At 55.5% G+C, this 15,412-nt stretch overlaps 1 protein-coding gene across 6 annotated transcripts in view; it reads left to right on the forward strand.

The window, feature by feature from the left end:
- The window catches only part of HIVEP3 (HIVEP zinc finger 3), a 553,422-nt gene extending 538,010 nt beyond the window's left edge, over positions 1-15,412 (forward strand). For 5 of the 6 annotated variants that reach the window (XM_077150041.1, XM_077150042.1, XM_077150039.1 and 2 more), the window contains 3 exons: positions 2,704-2,790; positions 8,758-9,662; positions 10,713-15,412. In XM_077150041.1, the coding sequence (XP_077006156.1) occupies positions 2,704-2,790; positions 8,758-9,662; positions 10,713-11,528 (1,808 nt within the window). In that variant the 3' untranslated portion in view covers positions 11,529-15,412. The remainder of the gene's footprint in view (positions 1-2,703; positions 2,791-8,757; positions 9,663-10,712) is intronic. The other variant, XM_077150045.1, reaches the window with a different exon arrangement.

The raw sequence follows: 15,412 nt of genomic DNA on the forward strand, positions 1-15,412 counted from the left end.
TCTGCTCTCTACCAACACACTCTCCTGCCACTCTACCTGCATCATCTCATCAAGTCCTCCCAGCGCCCCTACCGAGGTAGGTATTGTTGTACAGTTGCCGAAACTAGGGCTTAGAAGGTTAAGAAACTTGCCCAAAGCACACAGCTAGCAAGTGGCAAAGCCCAAGGTTGTCCAGCTCCCAAACCATCTTTGTTCCATTCTACCAGAATACGGAACAAGCAAGACCCCAGAGTCCTGATTCTGGGCAGTTCTAGGTGGACTTTATGCTTTCTAGCAGTGTAGATTTGGGCCACTTGGTTCACCATGTTGGTTAACTGGAGCTGTCCCGTAGCATCCCAGCTCCTGAGACAACCAACAGTCTTGTCTGATGACGCCACCGGCAACTGGCCTCTGAATTCATCAGAAGCAGGGAAGCACCTGCCTGAATGGGGTTGGATTAAGTGGTCTCTGGGGTTCCTTCCAACACTTTGCATCTGTGATGAGAAGATACTTTCATGCATGGATATCGTGCCCCCACTGTGTGCTTGCATCAAACTTTGTTGAAAAAACATTCCGGGTAGAATGCGTGTGATGTGTGATGTAACCAAAATGAGCAGTGTTCGGAGTCCTCTGGGGCCTGGGATTGACAGGGGAAGGTGGGCCTGTTTCCAGAACTTCAGGGGACAGTTGTTATCTCTGGCTCATGGGTGATACCAGTTGCCTTTTCCCACCTCGTGACTGTCCTGTTCAGGCTTTGCCTGCTCAGGACAGTGAGGACAGAGTTCTACAGGTCAGAGAGGGACCTTTGGGGACCCTCTGGCTCCAAGATGACTTTGGAAGCTATGGCTGTGCTCACCTTTGGCCAGGAGTAGAGGATCCACTCATAAGAGAAGAATCCAGGTTGAGAAGGAAAGGGTTCTGGGCTAGGAGCAAAGGTGGAAAAGTGGAAAGGAACCATCTCCCCTCCCATCCCTACATCCCTTGACCTGCACATCTCAGGGAATCCAGGCTTTTAGCCTCTCAGTATAACCCTAAGGGATCCTTAAAATTCTCAGAATAACTAAAAAGCACCCTTTGGTTCATCCATGGGCCCTCTCCCTATTCACCCATCCATCCTCCCATTTACCCATTTCTCCCATCCTCTCATCTAACAATTTGACTTCCTGTCCATTTATCTGCCCATTTCTTTTCGCATTCATCCTATAAATATCCCTTCCATTCTCCATCTAACCAGCCATACTCACCCATTCACCCATTTCTCCATCCTCCCATCTTTAATGACCCGTTGTCCATCCATCCTCCCATTTATTTTTCATCTTTGCATCTTTTCCCATGTCTCTATCCATCAGTCCATCCTCTCCTATTCTTCCTTCGCTCCCTGTTTCCTTTCATCCACTTGTACACCCATCCCTCTGGCCACCCATCCACCCATCTTTGTATGCATTCAATTCAGAGGCCTCACGTTTATCCATTCTTCCCTCTTCTATCCATCCATTCAAACTTACTAATTAATAAGATTGAGACAACAGCTAATGCTGGGAATTTATTGTTTTTGTCGTGTGAATGACCATAAGGAAAGAAAGCAATTCCCAGAGCAACAGTGAGCACATCGTAGGACCGTGTTCTCCTGGGATCAGCCTGGGGATGCTCTGCCTCTACTTTCTCAGACACCCCTGCCCACAGAGCTCTGCACAGAGCCCCCTGCGGGTGTTTACAGCCCTAGAGGTGGCCAGGTGTGCAGTGCCCCTTGTGGGTGTTTAGAGTCCTCAGAGTGAGCCACCTGGGGGAGAAGCACACACATGCTGTGCACACATGGGAAAGAAGCACACACGTGCTGTGCACATGGGAGAGAAGTATATACATGCTATGCACACGTGGGGGAGAAGTACAGCTGTTGTTACTTTTCCCCTGATTCCACGAGCTGCCTGTCAGGCTGGACCAATGATTGGAGCAGAAGCTGTGCCCTCTTCGAGGGCTTTGCAGGCAGAGCGTTGGCCCCGGACTTCCTACACCACCCCCCTCCCATGTCTGCACTGCAGATAAGCATGGGGGAAATTGAGGCCCAGCAATGGGACACAATTTCTCTAAGGAAGCCAGACCTTGGGTCCCAGTCTTCTGGCTCCCAGGTCCCTATCTGCCATATTTCCCTTCCCTCACCTTCTGCCTGCTCTCCGTTCCTAATAGTAACTTTGTCCTGGGTCCTATTCCCAAACCCTAATTATCTATCCTATAAGCTGCCCTAGAAGTGTCCCCAGCAGAAGAGGATCCTTAGTACCAGCCACCATGTAGGTTACTGGAAAGCCATGGCTTCCCAGCACCTGAGACAGCCAAGAGTCCTGTTTAATGAATGTCACAAGCTCCTGGGCCCAGAGTTAAATGAGAAGCAAGGAGAAACCTATTGCCCTTGAGTTGTCCTTTAATTTCTTTTTTGTTTATTTATTAACCAGCATCTCACTTCCTCATTATACCCTCTGCCCCTCACAGCCCTGTGCCCACCAGCCCAGCTTCCCGTCCCACCTTGAATCATGGCTGTGGCTGCACATCCTGGCCTGAGCATCAGGCCAGAGGGATGGCCCAGGCCCTGCCCACCGCCTGCAGCAGGCAGGGTCTCCACTGCTCTGAGAAACGACCGCCTGCCAGCCAGGTGCTGCCTCCATGAGCCCCCAGGTCTCCCCTGTACCCCAGCCCTTCAGCAGAGCCTGAGTCTGTTCTCGTTCTTTCCAGGGAATCTGACTAAGCACATGAAGTCAAAGGCCCACAGCAAAAAGTGCCAAGAGACGGGGGTGCTGGCGGAGCTGGAAGCCGAAGAAGGTAACAAATTGCCAACCCTCTCCTTTCTCCTCCTCCTTTCCTCCCCCTTTTCCAACTTATTCACCCCTTCCCTCCTCTCCCCCTCCCCTCTGCTCCTCCTCCTTCTCCCCTTCCTCCCACTCTTTCATATACTTCCTTCCAGTTCTCCCAACTACTGGAAGACAGTAAAAAAGGTTAAATTCACAGAATGATCACCCCACCCCCCATCCACCAGCAGAGCATGCGGTGCAGCTGCAGTTTTATGCATTACACTCTACCATGCAGGTGGGATGGCTGAAACCCAGAGGCTGTAGACTAAATCAATATCTGAGTAATTAGAGCCAATACTGACTGGCCCCTGCTGAGTGTCAGGTATGTTCCAAACTTGTGCTGTGCATTATCTCAGCGTCTCTTTACACTGACTCTGTGAGGTCCATAAGCTCCATTTTACAGATGAGGCCAGAGAGATGAAGTGACTTGCCCAGAGTCACGCAGCTTGGAAAGCAGCAGAGCTGCAATTGGAAACCTAGACCTCTCCAGAGCCCATGCTCTTCCCTGCACAGGGAGCAGGAAGGTGAGGGCTCCTGCCGCAGCTCTGGTGCACATGAGGAATCTGAGGCTCAGAGAGGCAGGTAACTCGGCCAAGACCACAAAGCTCACCAGAGGCAGAGCTGGGGACTGGAGCCCACATTCCATTTCTCCCAGCCACGTGATTTCTAGGGACTGGGGGCTGGGTGTCGAAGAAGTGGTAAGAGAGCCAAGAGTGGAATCACCCAGAGGCCAGCTTTGGGAACTTTCTGGGTGTCCGTTTCATTGCACCTGTGAGACAAGGCTTTCGGGGTCTTGGATTCTGCAAACATTGTTCACTGAGGTCTCAGGGTCAGGCTCTACACGGGCCATTCTAGCAGGAGCAGCAAGGCTGGCTGTGCAGAGTCTTCAGGTGAGCCACCTGTGTGCACACGTGCGCAGAGACCCTGTGGGTGTTTAGAGCCTGAGGGTGAGCCACCTGTATGCACACATGTGCAGAGCGCCCGGGGGTGCTTAGAGCCTGAGGGCGAGCCACCAGGGTGTGTGCAAATGTGCAGCACCCCCTGTGTGTATTCACAGCCCTCAGGGTGAGCACCTCTGTCAGCACACGTGGTGTCTGGGGAGTTAGAGGCTGCTGCCACTGCCTGCATCCAGGTTTCTTGCCCCACCCCCATCCATTCCCCTCTGTCCCCTGTCCCCCACTTAAAACTGGGCCTTTCTTTAATCATGTCCCCTGCCTTGTGGGCCCACAGGGCTGGTGGAAAGGCCCTCCCCATCCCATGGAGCTGCTGGCTGGCCCCTCTCCCAGCCCAGTGCTGCCTCTCCATCCCTCGGGGCCCTCTCTGCGCTTTGAGAGGCAGTCAGAGACACTCTCCCTATTTACAGATGACCGCCTTGAAATCCCACTGCCAGGAAGAGACAAAGGGGATCTGGAGTCCGTGTCGCTAACGCCTGATGCCTGTCCTCTCCTGCCCACTGACCACTTGCTTTCCTCCTGAGCCACACTGATGTAGGGAGACACCCGAAGGGCCGGAGGAGCTAGGGCAGCAAGCCACTCCCCCACATGCAGGGTGGAAATGAGAGGAGGGGGTCCCAATCCCCTAGCCAGGGCCAGCCCTAGACACATCTGACCCAGGAACCTCAGCCTTCAGGGCTGAGTCTGTGTGTGACCAAGCAGGGGGCACAGGGCGGGGGATGGATCGGGTCTTGCTACCTGTATTTACCTTCCAGAAACCATTCTGAGTGCCCTGGTGGTCTCTTTATATATATTCTAATGCTCATATTGAACAGACAGTTTGCTTAGTAAATGCAGCTGCAGCCTTTTTGGCCACACAATTCTTGACCCTGCCCTCACCCGCATCCACCCTCGTGCTTGCACACCCAGCCTCGGGCAGAGTGGGTCTTGCACAGCTGGGGGCTGGTGAGGGATCCTCACCCCCATGCCCCTCCCATCACCACACCCCAGCCTGGTCCTCTGTCACCGAGGATAATAGAGCCAGTTTTAGAGAATGGAGGGGACAAGAATGAGATGAGTCAAAAGCAGCAGGCCTCGGCATCCAGCTAAGAGCCAGAGGGGCTTTGGCAAGTGGGGGGATGGGCAGGCAGGAGGGGGAAGACATCACTCCTGCATCTGGCAAACCTCTAGCCAGATTTCCCGAAGTGAGAACAGGAATCACAGTGTGACAAAGGCACACATGTGTGTGCCCATGTATGTGAGATTCTGTTACTGCTTTTCTGATTGGGGAATGCCATTCACAGTCTTACAACAGAGAAGTCAGACTGCAATTCCTCTTGGCTGAGAGAAAGCACCTTTATTGAACAGAACAGAAAGAGCTCAAGGCTGTGCCCCGAAAGCTAGGATGTGGGGCTACGTGCCTCTCAAGAATGTACATCAGGGGCGGGCCACGGTGGCTCAGCAGGCAAGAATGCTTGCCTGCCAGGCCAGAGGACCCGGGTTCGATTCCCAGTGCCTGCCCATGTTAAAAAAAAAAAAAATGTACATCAGGCCACTCATAGGCATTGTCTCATTGAGTCTTCATGGTAGAAGCTTCTGTTGCCCAAGTGGAAGAAACAGGGCGTGTGCTCAAGCTCACAGAAAAATACTCTGGCTCACATAAAAGCCACCTTAATGCCCAAACTGGGGGAGCCTGAGCCCGAGCCCAGAGCCCTCCTTGTATGGGAGTCAGGAGGACCCAGCTGGCCCCCTGAGGGACGCTGACCAGGTCCCTGCCCCTCTCCTGTCCCCATTTTCCCCTGGGACAAATAGGGATGATCATCCTACCTTTTGTGACAGTGACACTCATTCCGGAATTGACTCCTGAGCAGCAGCCCCATTCTGGGCTGTTCTAGGTGCTGGAGATAGGGCAGGGAACAAAACACAGCTCCTCCCCTCGGGAAGTCTGCGTTTTCAAGGGGGAGGTGGATAGTGAAAAAATGTGGAACATGGCAGGGGTGGTAAGTATGGAGCAATACATGAAAGGTCCGAAAGCCAAGTGAGGGGCTGCCACGTGTGAACGGGATATTAGATAAGGTTGGGTGAGCAGAGAACCTACAGGAAGCGAGGGGTGGGGGAGCCAGGTGGTGTTTGGACTGGAGCCCTCGGTAGAGGGAGCAGCAGTTGCAGGATTGCAGGGAGGCACCGTGCTTGGCCAGTGGGGCTGGACCCCTGAGTGAGGGGGCGCAGTGCCGGGAGATGAGATCAGAGAAGGGGGACCCCTGAAGCTCTGAGGGAGATGGGCAGTTGGAGGGACACCCTCTGACCGAAACGGTTCTAAAGGGACGACTCCAGCTCTGTGTGGAGGACGGCCAGTAGGGGCAGAGGTGGGCGCTGACATCCCCGCAAACCGACGCAGGGCGGTTCGGACTGGCCTGCTCAGAGCAAGCGATGAGCAGTGGTCGGATTCTCCTTACATCTGCCACCTGTCATAAGATGGGAAGGGGCGTGAGAGTTAAAGGAACCGAAGACGTGCATGGCCTAAGAAACTGGAAAGGTTTCCATTTCCCGAAATGAGAAAGATTCAGAGAGGATCATCGGGGCTCATGCCTGTTAGACCCAAAGTGGGGGTGTGGGAGGACAACTGGGAAGGAAGGCACGGCTCCCCGCAGTCCGCTCTTAACGGTGACGCACTGGCGCCACCTTGTGGCGAAATTGCAGCAGCACACTCTCCGCGATCCCGTGCCCTCAACCTCCCAGGTCCCAGGGCTCTGAGCAGCCAGCTTTGTTGAGTGTAGCTGTGACCCCAGCCGTGGTCAGACAGCACCTTGAAGCGGGGGTGGAGGGGCCTGGTGAAACCTCCTCTGGGCAGGGTATGCTTGGCTTCCTTATCTGTCCATCATTCCTCCACTGGGCATTCAGGGCACGCCCCCTACCCCTCTGGGCTGGACTCTCCCTCACTGGTGGCCCTGTCCCTCTGAGGCCCCTCTGCAGAATGCCTGCAATGCCTGCCCCGGCTGCCTGCCTGCTGAGGTCACAGCAGTGGTAGCTCAAGTTGATTACCTCTAAGGCTTACTGAGCACTTACCATGAACCAGGCCCCATACTAAATGCCATGTAACAGCTTAAGACAGTGGTTTAGCGCTATTACCCCTACTTTACAGATGTGGAAACTGAACACAGAAAGGACTGAGTAAATTATCCAATATCACCTGGAAGGAAGTACTGGAGCCAGGATTCGAGCTCAGATCATTGCCTGCTTCTTGATGCATCAAAATCATTTTTAAACTGGCAGTGTAATAATGCAAATGTTGTAAAATAAGTCCTGACTCAGCCACTAGTTTGCTGGATGATCTTGGGCAAGCATCTGCCTCTTCTGTGCCTGTATTTCACCATGTATAAATTAGGGGAGGCTGGAGGAGCTCCAGGGGCTCCTCCCCACTCCACTCCCACAGTCCTTGGCAAGGGAAGTGAATGCCTGGGGAACACCGCCAAGTGGCTATTGTCCCCCACTCCCCAGCCCAATCCCTCATTCCTTTCCCAACTCTTATTATTCTGCGCCCAGCTGCCAGGGAGCCCCCACCCTGATCCCTGCAAACTGCTCTTCACTTTCCAGCCCTGGCTTCACCCCATAATTTTTTACCTTCACCCTACTGAAACCCACTTTCCATCAGGTTGTGAATTCTCTTAATAAATGCTGGACTTTCTGGCCCCACTGGGCAGCTGGACCGAGTGGTGGTCAGAAGGCTACTTTCAGCAGTCACCAGGCTCAGCTGTGTGCCCAGCTCCCTTGGTAAGGAGTGGGGATGGCACTGGCCAGCCCTTCAGCCCACCTGTCATCAGCCCTCAACAGCAGGCTAGAAACACGGTTCACAACAGTCCAGCCTGGAGATGGGCTGGCAGGTCCCAACCACCCAGGAACCTGCCAGGGGAAGCCAGATCTTAGCAGAGCTTCCTCACAAGAGCTGTGACTTGTTACAGGTGACCCAGCAGGGTGAGGCTGGCATTTCAGAGCCCTGCTCCCTTCAGCTGGGCAGGCGCCCTGCTCTGCCACCTGATGCCAGCTTAGCAGGTGACCCACAGGGGCCCAGGTCCTGCCAGCAGCCAGATGCCACTAGGCCAGCTAGCCACAGCCCACCCACAGCAGCAAATGCATGTGTAGCCTGACTGGGGCTCTGTGCTGCTGGCCCGGCCAGCGGGTTGCAGTGTGCCCCAGAATAATAAATCTCATTGTTAATGTATTAACAATGATCAGAATTCTCTGGGCTCCAGGTACATTTACTCCTCCTAGCAAACCCCAAGAGGTGAGATTGTCACATTTCATTTGACAAAGGAGGAAACTGAGGCACAGCAAGGTGACATCACTTGCTTATGATAGAACCACAAAATACTCTGAATTCACTGAAATGCTAATGGAAAAGAAAAAGTCTATCTTTCCAGCCCTGCTCCTGCCCTTACGTGGTCAATTTACTTGATCCCTCTGTATCTCAGCCTCCTCATCTATAACATGAGGGTAAGAATAGCACCAATGGGCGGGCCGCGGTGGCTCAGCGGGCAAAGTGCTTGCCTGCTATGCCGGAGGACCTCGGTTCGATTCCCGGCCCCAGCCCATGTAACAAAAAACGGAAAAACAAAATACAATAAAACAAGAAAATGTTTAAAGATGTTTCCCTTTCTTCCTTCCTTCCTTCCTTCTATCCTTCCTTCCTTCTCTCTGTCTTTCCTTAAAAAAAAAAAAAAAAAAAAAAGAATAGCACCAACCTCCAAGGGATCGTTTCAGGACCAGAGGAGTTATTACAGTTATTACACAGGCAGCCCTTAGCACTGAACTGCACACGGCGGATAACTGTCGTTCACCGTTATAATTTACAATCTGTCACCGTCTCTGTATGTCACTTGATTGTCCCAGCAATCTTCTGTCACAGCCATGGTGATTAGGAAACCGGGGGCTTAGACAGGGGCAGCTGCGAGGCCAGCGTAGCCCCCCGGGTCCGACGGTGACACCCCGTCTGTTGTGTGTCCCCTCAGGAACCAGTGACGACCCGTTCCAGGACTCGGAGGGACGCGAGGGCTCCGAGGCGGTGGAGGAGCACCAGTTTTCAGGCCTGGAGGACTCAGACTCCGACTCAGACCTCGACGAGGACGAGGAGGAGGAGGAGAGCCAGGACGAGCCGTCTGGCCCCCCCTCGGAGGCAGCCCCGTTCGGCCCGCCAGGGTCGGCCTCCTTGCCCGGTCAGGGGACTCAGTCCCCGGGGACCACCTCCGGCGGCCAGGCTGCGTGGGGCAGCTCGGTCTCGGAAGCTGAGCCCTCGGCAGCCGGCGGTTGCTCCACCTCGAGCCAGAGCGTCCTGTGCCTCCCCCGGCTGGGACCGACCCCTTTGGGCTCCACGGAGAGGGACACAAGCTCGGCCCTGAGCTCCAAGACCGTGTCCCTGAGAAGGCCGTGGTCTCCAAGCAAAGAAGCGGGCAGCCACCCACCGCTCACTCGCAAACAATCACTAACCAAAAATGACTCGTCCCCGCAGCAATCTCCACCGGCCCGAGAACCCCAGGCCTCAGCCCCGAGCCTGCCTGGCTCCCAGATGGGCCCAGGAAGGGACCCCTGTGGGTCTCCAAGACTCCAGCTGTCTCCTGTCAGCCCCCACCCCCTGGGAAGAGAACTGCCCCCTCGAGCGCATCTGTCCCTTGAACGTGAGGGCTTCACGGACCCAGGCTCCCCCGGATACTCGCCCACCAGGAGACGGTCTCCAGGTCAGGCCGAGTCACCGCCCCGGTCAGTCCTGCCAGGGAAGTGGGCCTTGGTGGGGCCGGGCAGCCCCTCAGTGGGTGAGCACGGCCCAGGCTCGGGGCTGGCCCCACGGCTTCTCTTCCCATCCACGCCTCTACCTCACAAGCTTCTGGACAGAAGCCCCGAGACCTGCACCTCCCCGTGGGTGAGTGCCTGCCCCTGTGGCATCAGGACCGGTTGTCCCCTGGGGGTGGGGTGGTTGCATCTGGTGTTCAGGAGCTCCTACCACACGGTAGCAGATGGAAGTTTAGCAGACATTTACCCAGGCACCACGCTGGGGGCCTGAAGCCACTTATTGTCACTTAGGCTCAAAAGCAGTGGGGCATGGGTTCTCAAGACAGACTGCCCAGATTCCACCGCTTCCCAGTGGCATGGCTCCGGGGATGGGTATAGATACTTGGGCAGCCCCTGCAGAGCAGATCAGATGGTCGCACTTAACCCAAACCATCACCATCTCCACCATGACAGTCACTCTGCACCCTCAGAGACACCACCGCCAGCCAACACTATCCCTGTCTGACCATCGGCACTGCCCTGCCGTGCCTGCACCCCTACACCCCTGCTGCCGTCCCCAGTGCTTTGATCGACATTGTCACATCAGCAGCACGGTCCCCCTCACTGGGGCCGATGCCACCAGCGCCCCTCCACCCTCCCTGCCACCACCCCCAGCATTTCCAGCCCTTTCTGTCCCCGAATTCTCATGACCCAACACCCACCCTCATTCGCCAGCAGCACCAGAGACTCTGGCCCTTGTGCAGCACCAATCGAGGGGTCTTTCCTTGATTTGGGGGGTTACCATTAAAATTCCTGGTGGTCGAAGAAGGCCAAGAGTCTCGAGAGGGGGGGCTCATGTCCAAAAAGGGACAGGACAGGCAGCACAAAGATAGAGGGCCGGGCTCATGGGGGGCACCAGGGCACCCCCACCCCAGAGCACCCCCCCAAAGACAGACATGTGGCCCAAGTGGGCCCAGGGTCGCCGGAGGGCTGGTGGGTGGCCCATCCGCTCAGAGCGGCGAGGCACAGGTGGCACCGTGGTGGGTGGGGGACAGCCGAGTTGGCGGGTGGGACCCGCCCCCCATGCCACCAGCCTTGGCTCTGGGATCTCGGGCACGTCCCCACGCTTCAGCAGGCCTCGGCTTCTCCACGCGCCCAGCCTGTAACCCTCGCCTTCCCTTGTCTTGTTTTCTGACCCCAGCAGAAGGCCGAGCCCCGAAGTCCCTCCTGCTCACCTGGCCCTGCTCACCCCCTCTCTTTCCGGCCCTGCTCCGCCCCCCATGACCTCCACGGGCACGGCCCAGCCCGGACAGAGGAGAACATCTTCAGCCACCTCCCGCTGCACTCCCAGCACTTGACCCGCGCCCCCTGCCCCCTGATTCCCATCGGCGGGATCCAGATGGTGCAGGCCCGCCCGGGGACCCACCTGCCCCTGCTGCCCGGGGCCCCCGGAGCCTGGGTCAGCGGCTTCTCGGGGGGCGGCAGCGACCTGACAGGGGCCCGGGAGGCCCAGGAGCGAGGCCGCTGGAGTCCCACCGAGGGCTCATCGGCCTCCGTGTCCCCCGTGGCGAAGGTCTCCAAGTTCACGCTCTCCTCGGAGCTGGCGGGCAGGGGCGACCCCAAGGAGAGGGAGCGGACGAGCAGGGGCCGAGGCCGACCTCCCGACTGGGAGCCCTGTGGGGCCGAGGGGCCCCCGGAGCCCACGTCCTCAGGCCGCCCCCGCACCCCGCCCGAGGCCTTGCCCCGGCCCCCCCAGGGCCGCCGGGCCGAGCAGCCCTGGAGCCCCTGCTTGGAGTCACCGTGCACTTTCGCCGGCCCCAAGGCCTCCCCCACCCCGCCGCTGGACCGCAGCAGCTCCGTGGGCTGCCTGGCCGAGGCCTCCACGTGCTTCCCCGCCCGCAGGAGGAACCTTTCCGGGGAACCCAGGACCAGCCGGGGCTCCCCCAAGCCCTCAGGAAGTACGGGGCCCGGTGCACCTCCAAACCAGCCCGAGGACAGGGGCGCCCCAAGCACTTAGCCTTTCTCCGACCGCTTCAGCTTCTGGCTCCCAGTGTTCGGCAAAAGACGTTTCCAGCCAACTTCCTCGAATCATCTTGCTCTCCCGGGCTCCCTTTCCCGTCTGTCCATCTGTCGAAGCAGCCTCTGCTCAGACCCCCGTCTGTTATTATCTTTCCATGTATGCAGTTACCTGTGCCTTTTCTATACCTTTCGTTGCTTGAAAACAAACAAAACAAAACACACACCCACATAAAAAATAACCCACGAGGAGTTTGAGGCTGTGAATATTTTGTGCTTTTGGGGGAGAAGGGGTTTAAGTGCAGCCCCGCCCTTTGCAACTGAGGTCAGCAGCCGCCCTCAGGCCTGGCTAGAGGAAGCCATTTGCTGAGGGAGACGGGATGCACTGAGGGAAAAGCAAAGCAAAGAACAAGAAACTTTTAAAAATAGATAATAATTAAGTGTAAATGCAAACGCTCCTATGTACAAATGTTTATGGTTTTCCTATTTATTGCCTCTTTATCCCACCCCAGCTAGCGGCCCAAGGCAGAGGGACACAAACACAGGCCGAGAGGCCCACAAAACTTACCTTTCCGTCATTTGCACTTTTTATTTTTCCAAGAAAGGGAAAACATGTCACTTGTCCCAAGTTCGAGGAACAAAAAAATAGGGAAGAGGTAGATGATAGAAGCTGATGCCCCCAGGCTACTCAGGGGGTCTGAGTCCTTGCCCACCCTGGCAGTTGACCCATGGGTGCCCCCCAGCACCTCCCCTCTGCACCTCCCACCCCTACCCCCTGGGCTGGGATAAGAGCCCAGATCATCCCAGCTCCCGGCTCCTGAGCATGTGACCTAGGCCTTACTCTCCTGGCCCAATGCCCAACCTGCCTTCCCTACTCTCACACCACCCAGAAGGCCAAGGAGGCAGGGCCCAGACTCCTGGGGTCTGAAGCTGGACAGCTCTGAGGCTGGAGCTTGGGTTTTGCTTCAGATTTGGTCCCTGGGGTGCAGGAGGGAGACCCCATTTTCTTCGTGGCCGGGTTCTTCCAGTGCTTGGGCACATCTCCGGACCCCTTTGCAGCATGGCTGGTCCCACCCCCACCGGCATCCCCACCCCACGCTGTCGGTCCTCCACCAGCCTGGAGGAAATACCTATGACCGTGGTGGGGGAAATTGTCCAGGCCCATCTTCTGGCAAAAACCTCTTGCTAAAATATATAAAGAATCAAGAAAGGGAGGGTACTCTTTCCCACCCTCCTCCGATTCTCTTGACCTACAGGATTTTTGCATTGTCCTAATCATTTAAATTATTCTCTAAAACAATCAAGTCTCTGAAAAGCTACCCTGAATTTCCTGGGGCAAAAGAAAGCTGCTCTGCAAGAAAAGTAATATGACCAAAAATTAAAATCCCAAGCTGAAAATATGGAACTTAAATTCCAACATCCTCACCCAACCCTGGGAGAGATGGGTTCTTCCCCAGCCTTCCAGAAATGACTGGGGCTGGGAGAGTGGCAAGGAACAATGGCTGTAGCCTTTCCAGGCTGGGTGCTGATGCCACTTACAGAGCAGGGTTCTCCCCACCGGCCCTGGGGCCCTCGGGCCAGGCCTTATTTTTAGGTTGTTGAGATGGGACACTATAAGGAGATGGCTGAGGGGCTTCCGGGAGCCCTCCAGGCTTGCCCATAATTTCCAGCTCACATTCAGGCCCTGTCCCTGCTTGGCCCCTTCTGATGGAGGGAGCAGCCTCAGGTCCGGCTTTCAGCCAGACCACCTTGTCCGTTCTCCTTTGGCCTGGCTCAGAGCTAGGACAAAAGGGGGACGATGGGAAAGGGCCTCCCTGGGGACAGTAATACTGGGGGTCCATTGTGTTCCAGAATTGCTAGACTCTTACCCGTGCTTTGAACCCACTGGCACTGTTTAGGCCTGGCAGGCAGAATAAAGGAGCCCAAGTCCCAATCCCAGCTCATGCCTGGGCAATTTTTTTACCCCCTGCCTTTCAGCCCTCACCTGTGGGGCTGCTCAAGAATTGGAGACTTCTTGTCTAGCTGGGAGCTACTCAAGGGGCATTGTTTTAATCCATCTCTGAAACCTTCCTCGGCAAATCCAGTCCCAGACCAGCAGGCAAGGGGCTCTGCTGGGTTAGCCCCTGACTCTGGGGATGGCCAGGCCTCGCCCTTGCCCTGTGCCCCAAGCCCTCCTGGGCCTCGGGCCCCCTGTACTGAAACAGCCCATGCACCAAAGGCATCCTGGCCTGGGGAGCCTGGTAATGGACAGTGTGGCCAGAAGGAGAGCCCCCCACAACCGCTCAGGCACGTCAAGCACAGGCACAGGGAAGGTAACAGGGACAGAAGTCATTGGAGACCCATTTCTGAAAGCTGGGGACAGAATCTGACCCACAGGCTGCTGCCCCAGAGGGATGGAATCAATGCCACCCAACTGGGATGTGTGTCAATGGGCACAGCTCTAACGCCCCCACTCCACCCTCGCCAGACCTTATTCCCAGTCCCCCGAGCACATGGCCCCCAACCCAGGCTCGCAACTTCGTAATCTGGAAAGACCCTCGCCCCACACCCTGCCCTGGACCCCTTGCTCTGTTCCCAACCCCTTCCACATTTCCGGCTTGCCTGTGACAGCACTGTCCCTGCAGTGGGGAAAGCAGGGCTAATCCGTCGGTATGGGCATGTGCCACGTGCTTTGTTGCGAATGTGCAGAGATGCAGAATGACCATTCCTTGGTAGCAACTAGCTCTGACCCTCGGGGGTTGGCCGTGAGGGAGGAACCAACCTACTGAAGCTGCCAAACTTCTGTTGGGGATTCCAAGCCGCCTGCCCTCCCCACCCCACCACCAGGCCTGCCATCCAGGGCAAACGGTGCCTCTGGTACACTCGGGGTCACCCAGGGTTCTTACTCTGTTCCTCCCTCTTCCCCTGAAGGCACCTTCCCCAGGTGGCCCCCTCCCACCCCATGGCTTCCACTCTGGGTCCAGCTCTGGAGTTCCTCCCGGAACCTGACAGTAAGCCAGCTGCTTTGCCTCCATAATCTCCAACCTCTAGACCCAGAAGTCCCTCTGCCTCCCTCTGTCAGAACAAGTCTGAGTTAGCTTCCAGGTTCCCCTAGCCCCTGCTGCACTCTCACCATGCTCTGTCCGAAGAGGAACAAGCAATAGATCTGAGCTGGATTTCTCTCTAGTCCTTTCTCCAGGCAGATCCTCTTTAAAGCAGGTCCTGGCTGAGCCGCCACCCATGCGGACGATGCAGTACTGACCAGTGGGGAGGAAGTTTCTGGAGGTCCGTTCCACGAATTCTGCTTCTGTGTTGTGAATCCAGTCTGCTTCCCATTAGAAAACTGCTTCGGCACTTACGATCACTTTATTAACGCTAGTGTAAAAAAAAGAAAAAAGAAAAAAGGAACATGCAGGCAAATGTAAGATACGCACCCTCTGTAAGATAAATATTTGCCTTTTTTCTAAAAGATGTATGTATTATTCTGTATGTGGAATTGTCTGTAGAAAGTTTCTATGTTCTTAAATGGCAATACATTCCAAAAAAATTGTACTGTAGATATGTACAGCATCTGCACTGGGATGGGTAGTTTTGCCTGTAACTTTATTTAAACTCCAGTTTCTACACTTGCATCTTGCAATGTCGGTATGGTATATATCAGTGCAAAAAAATTAATAATATTCAACAAAAATCCATGCAGGTCTAAAGCACAGAGTATGATGTACAGAAGGAAAAAAAATGCTCAGTATTGATGTGTGTGACCTTTGTTGTAAATTACATCTGTACTGTGAATGAGAAGTTTTTACAAGTATAATAATTGCCTTTATTACAGCTCGGGCTGAGTGTTCAGCCTGAGGATATTTTTTAAGAAAAAACAGCACGTTGGAATAAATTTTAAAATCCCAA

This window comes from Tamandua tetradactyla, chromosome 2, assembly GCF_023851605.1.
Source record: "Tamandua tetradactyla isolate mTamTet1 chromosome 2, mTamTet1.pri, whole genome shotgun sequence".
Taxonomy (NCBI): Eukaryota; Metazoa; Chordata; class Mammalia; order Pilosa; family Myrmecophagidae; genus Tamandua; species Tamandua tetradactyla.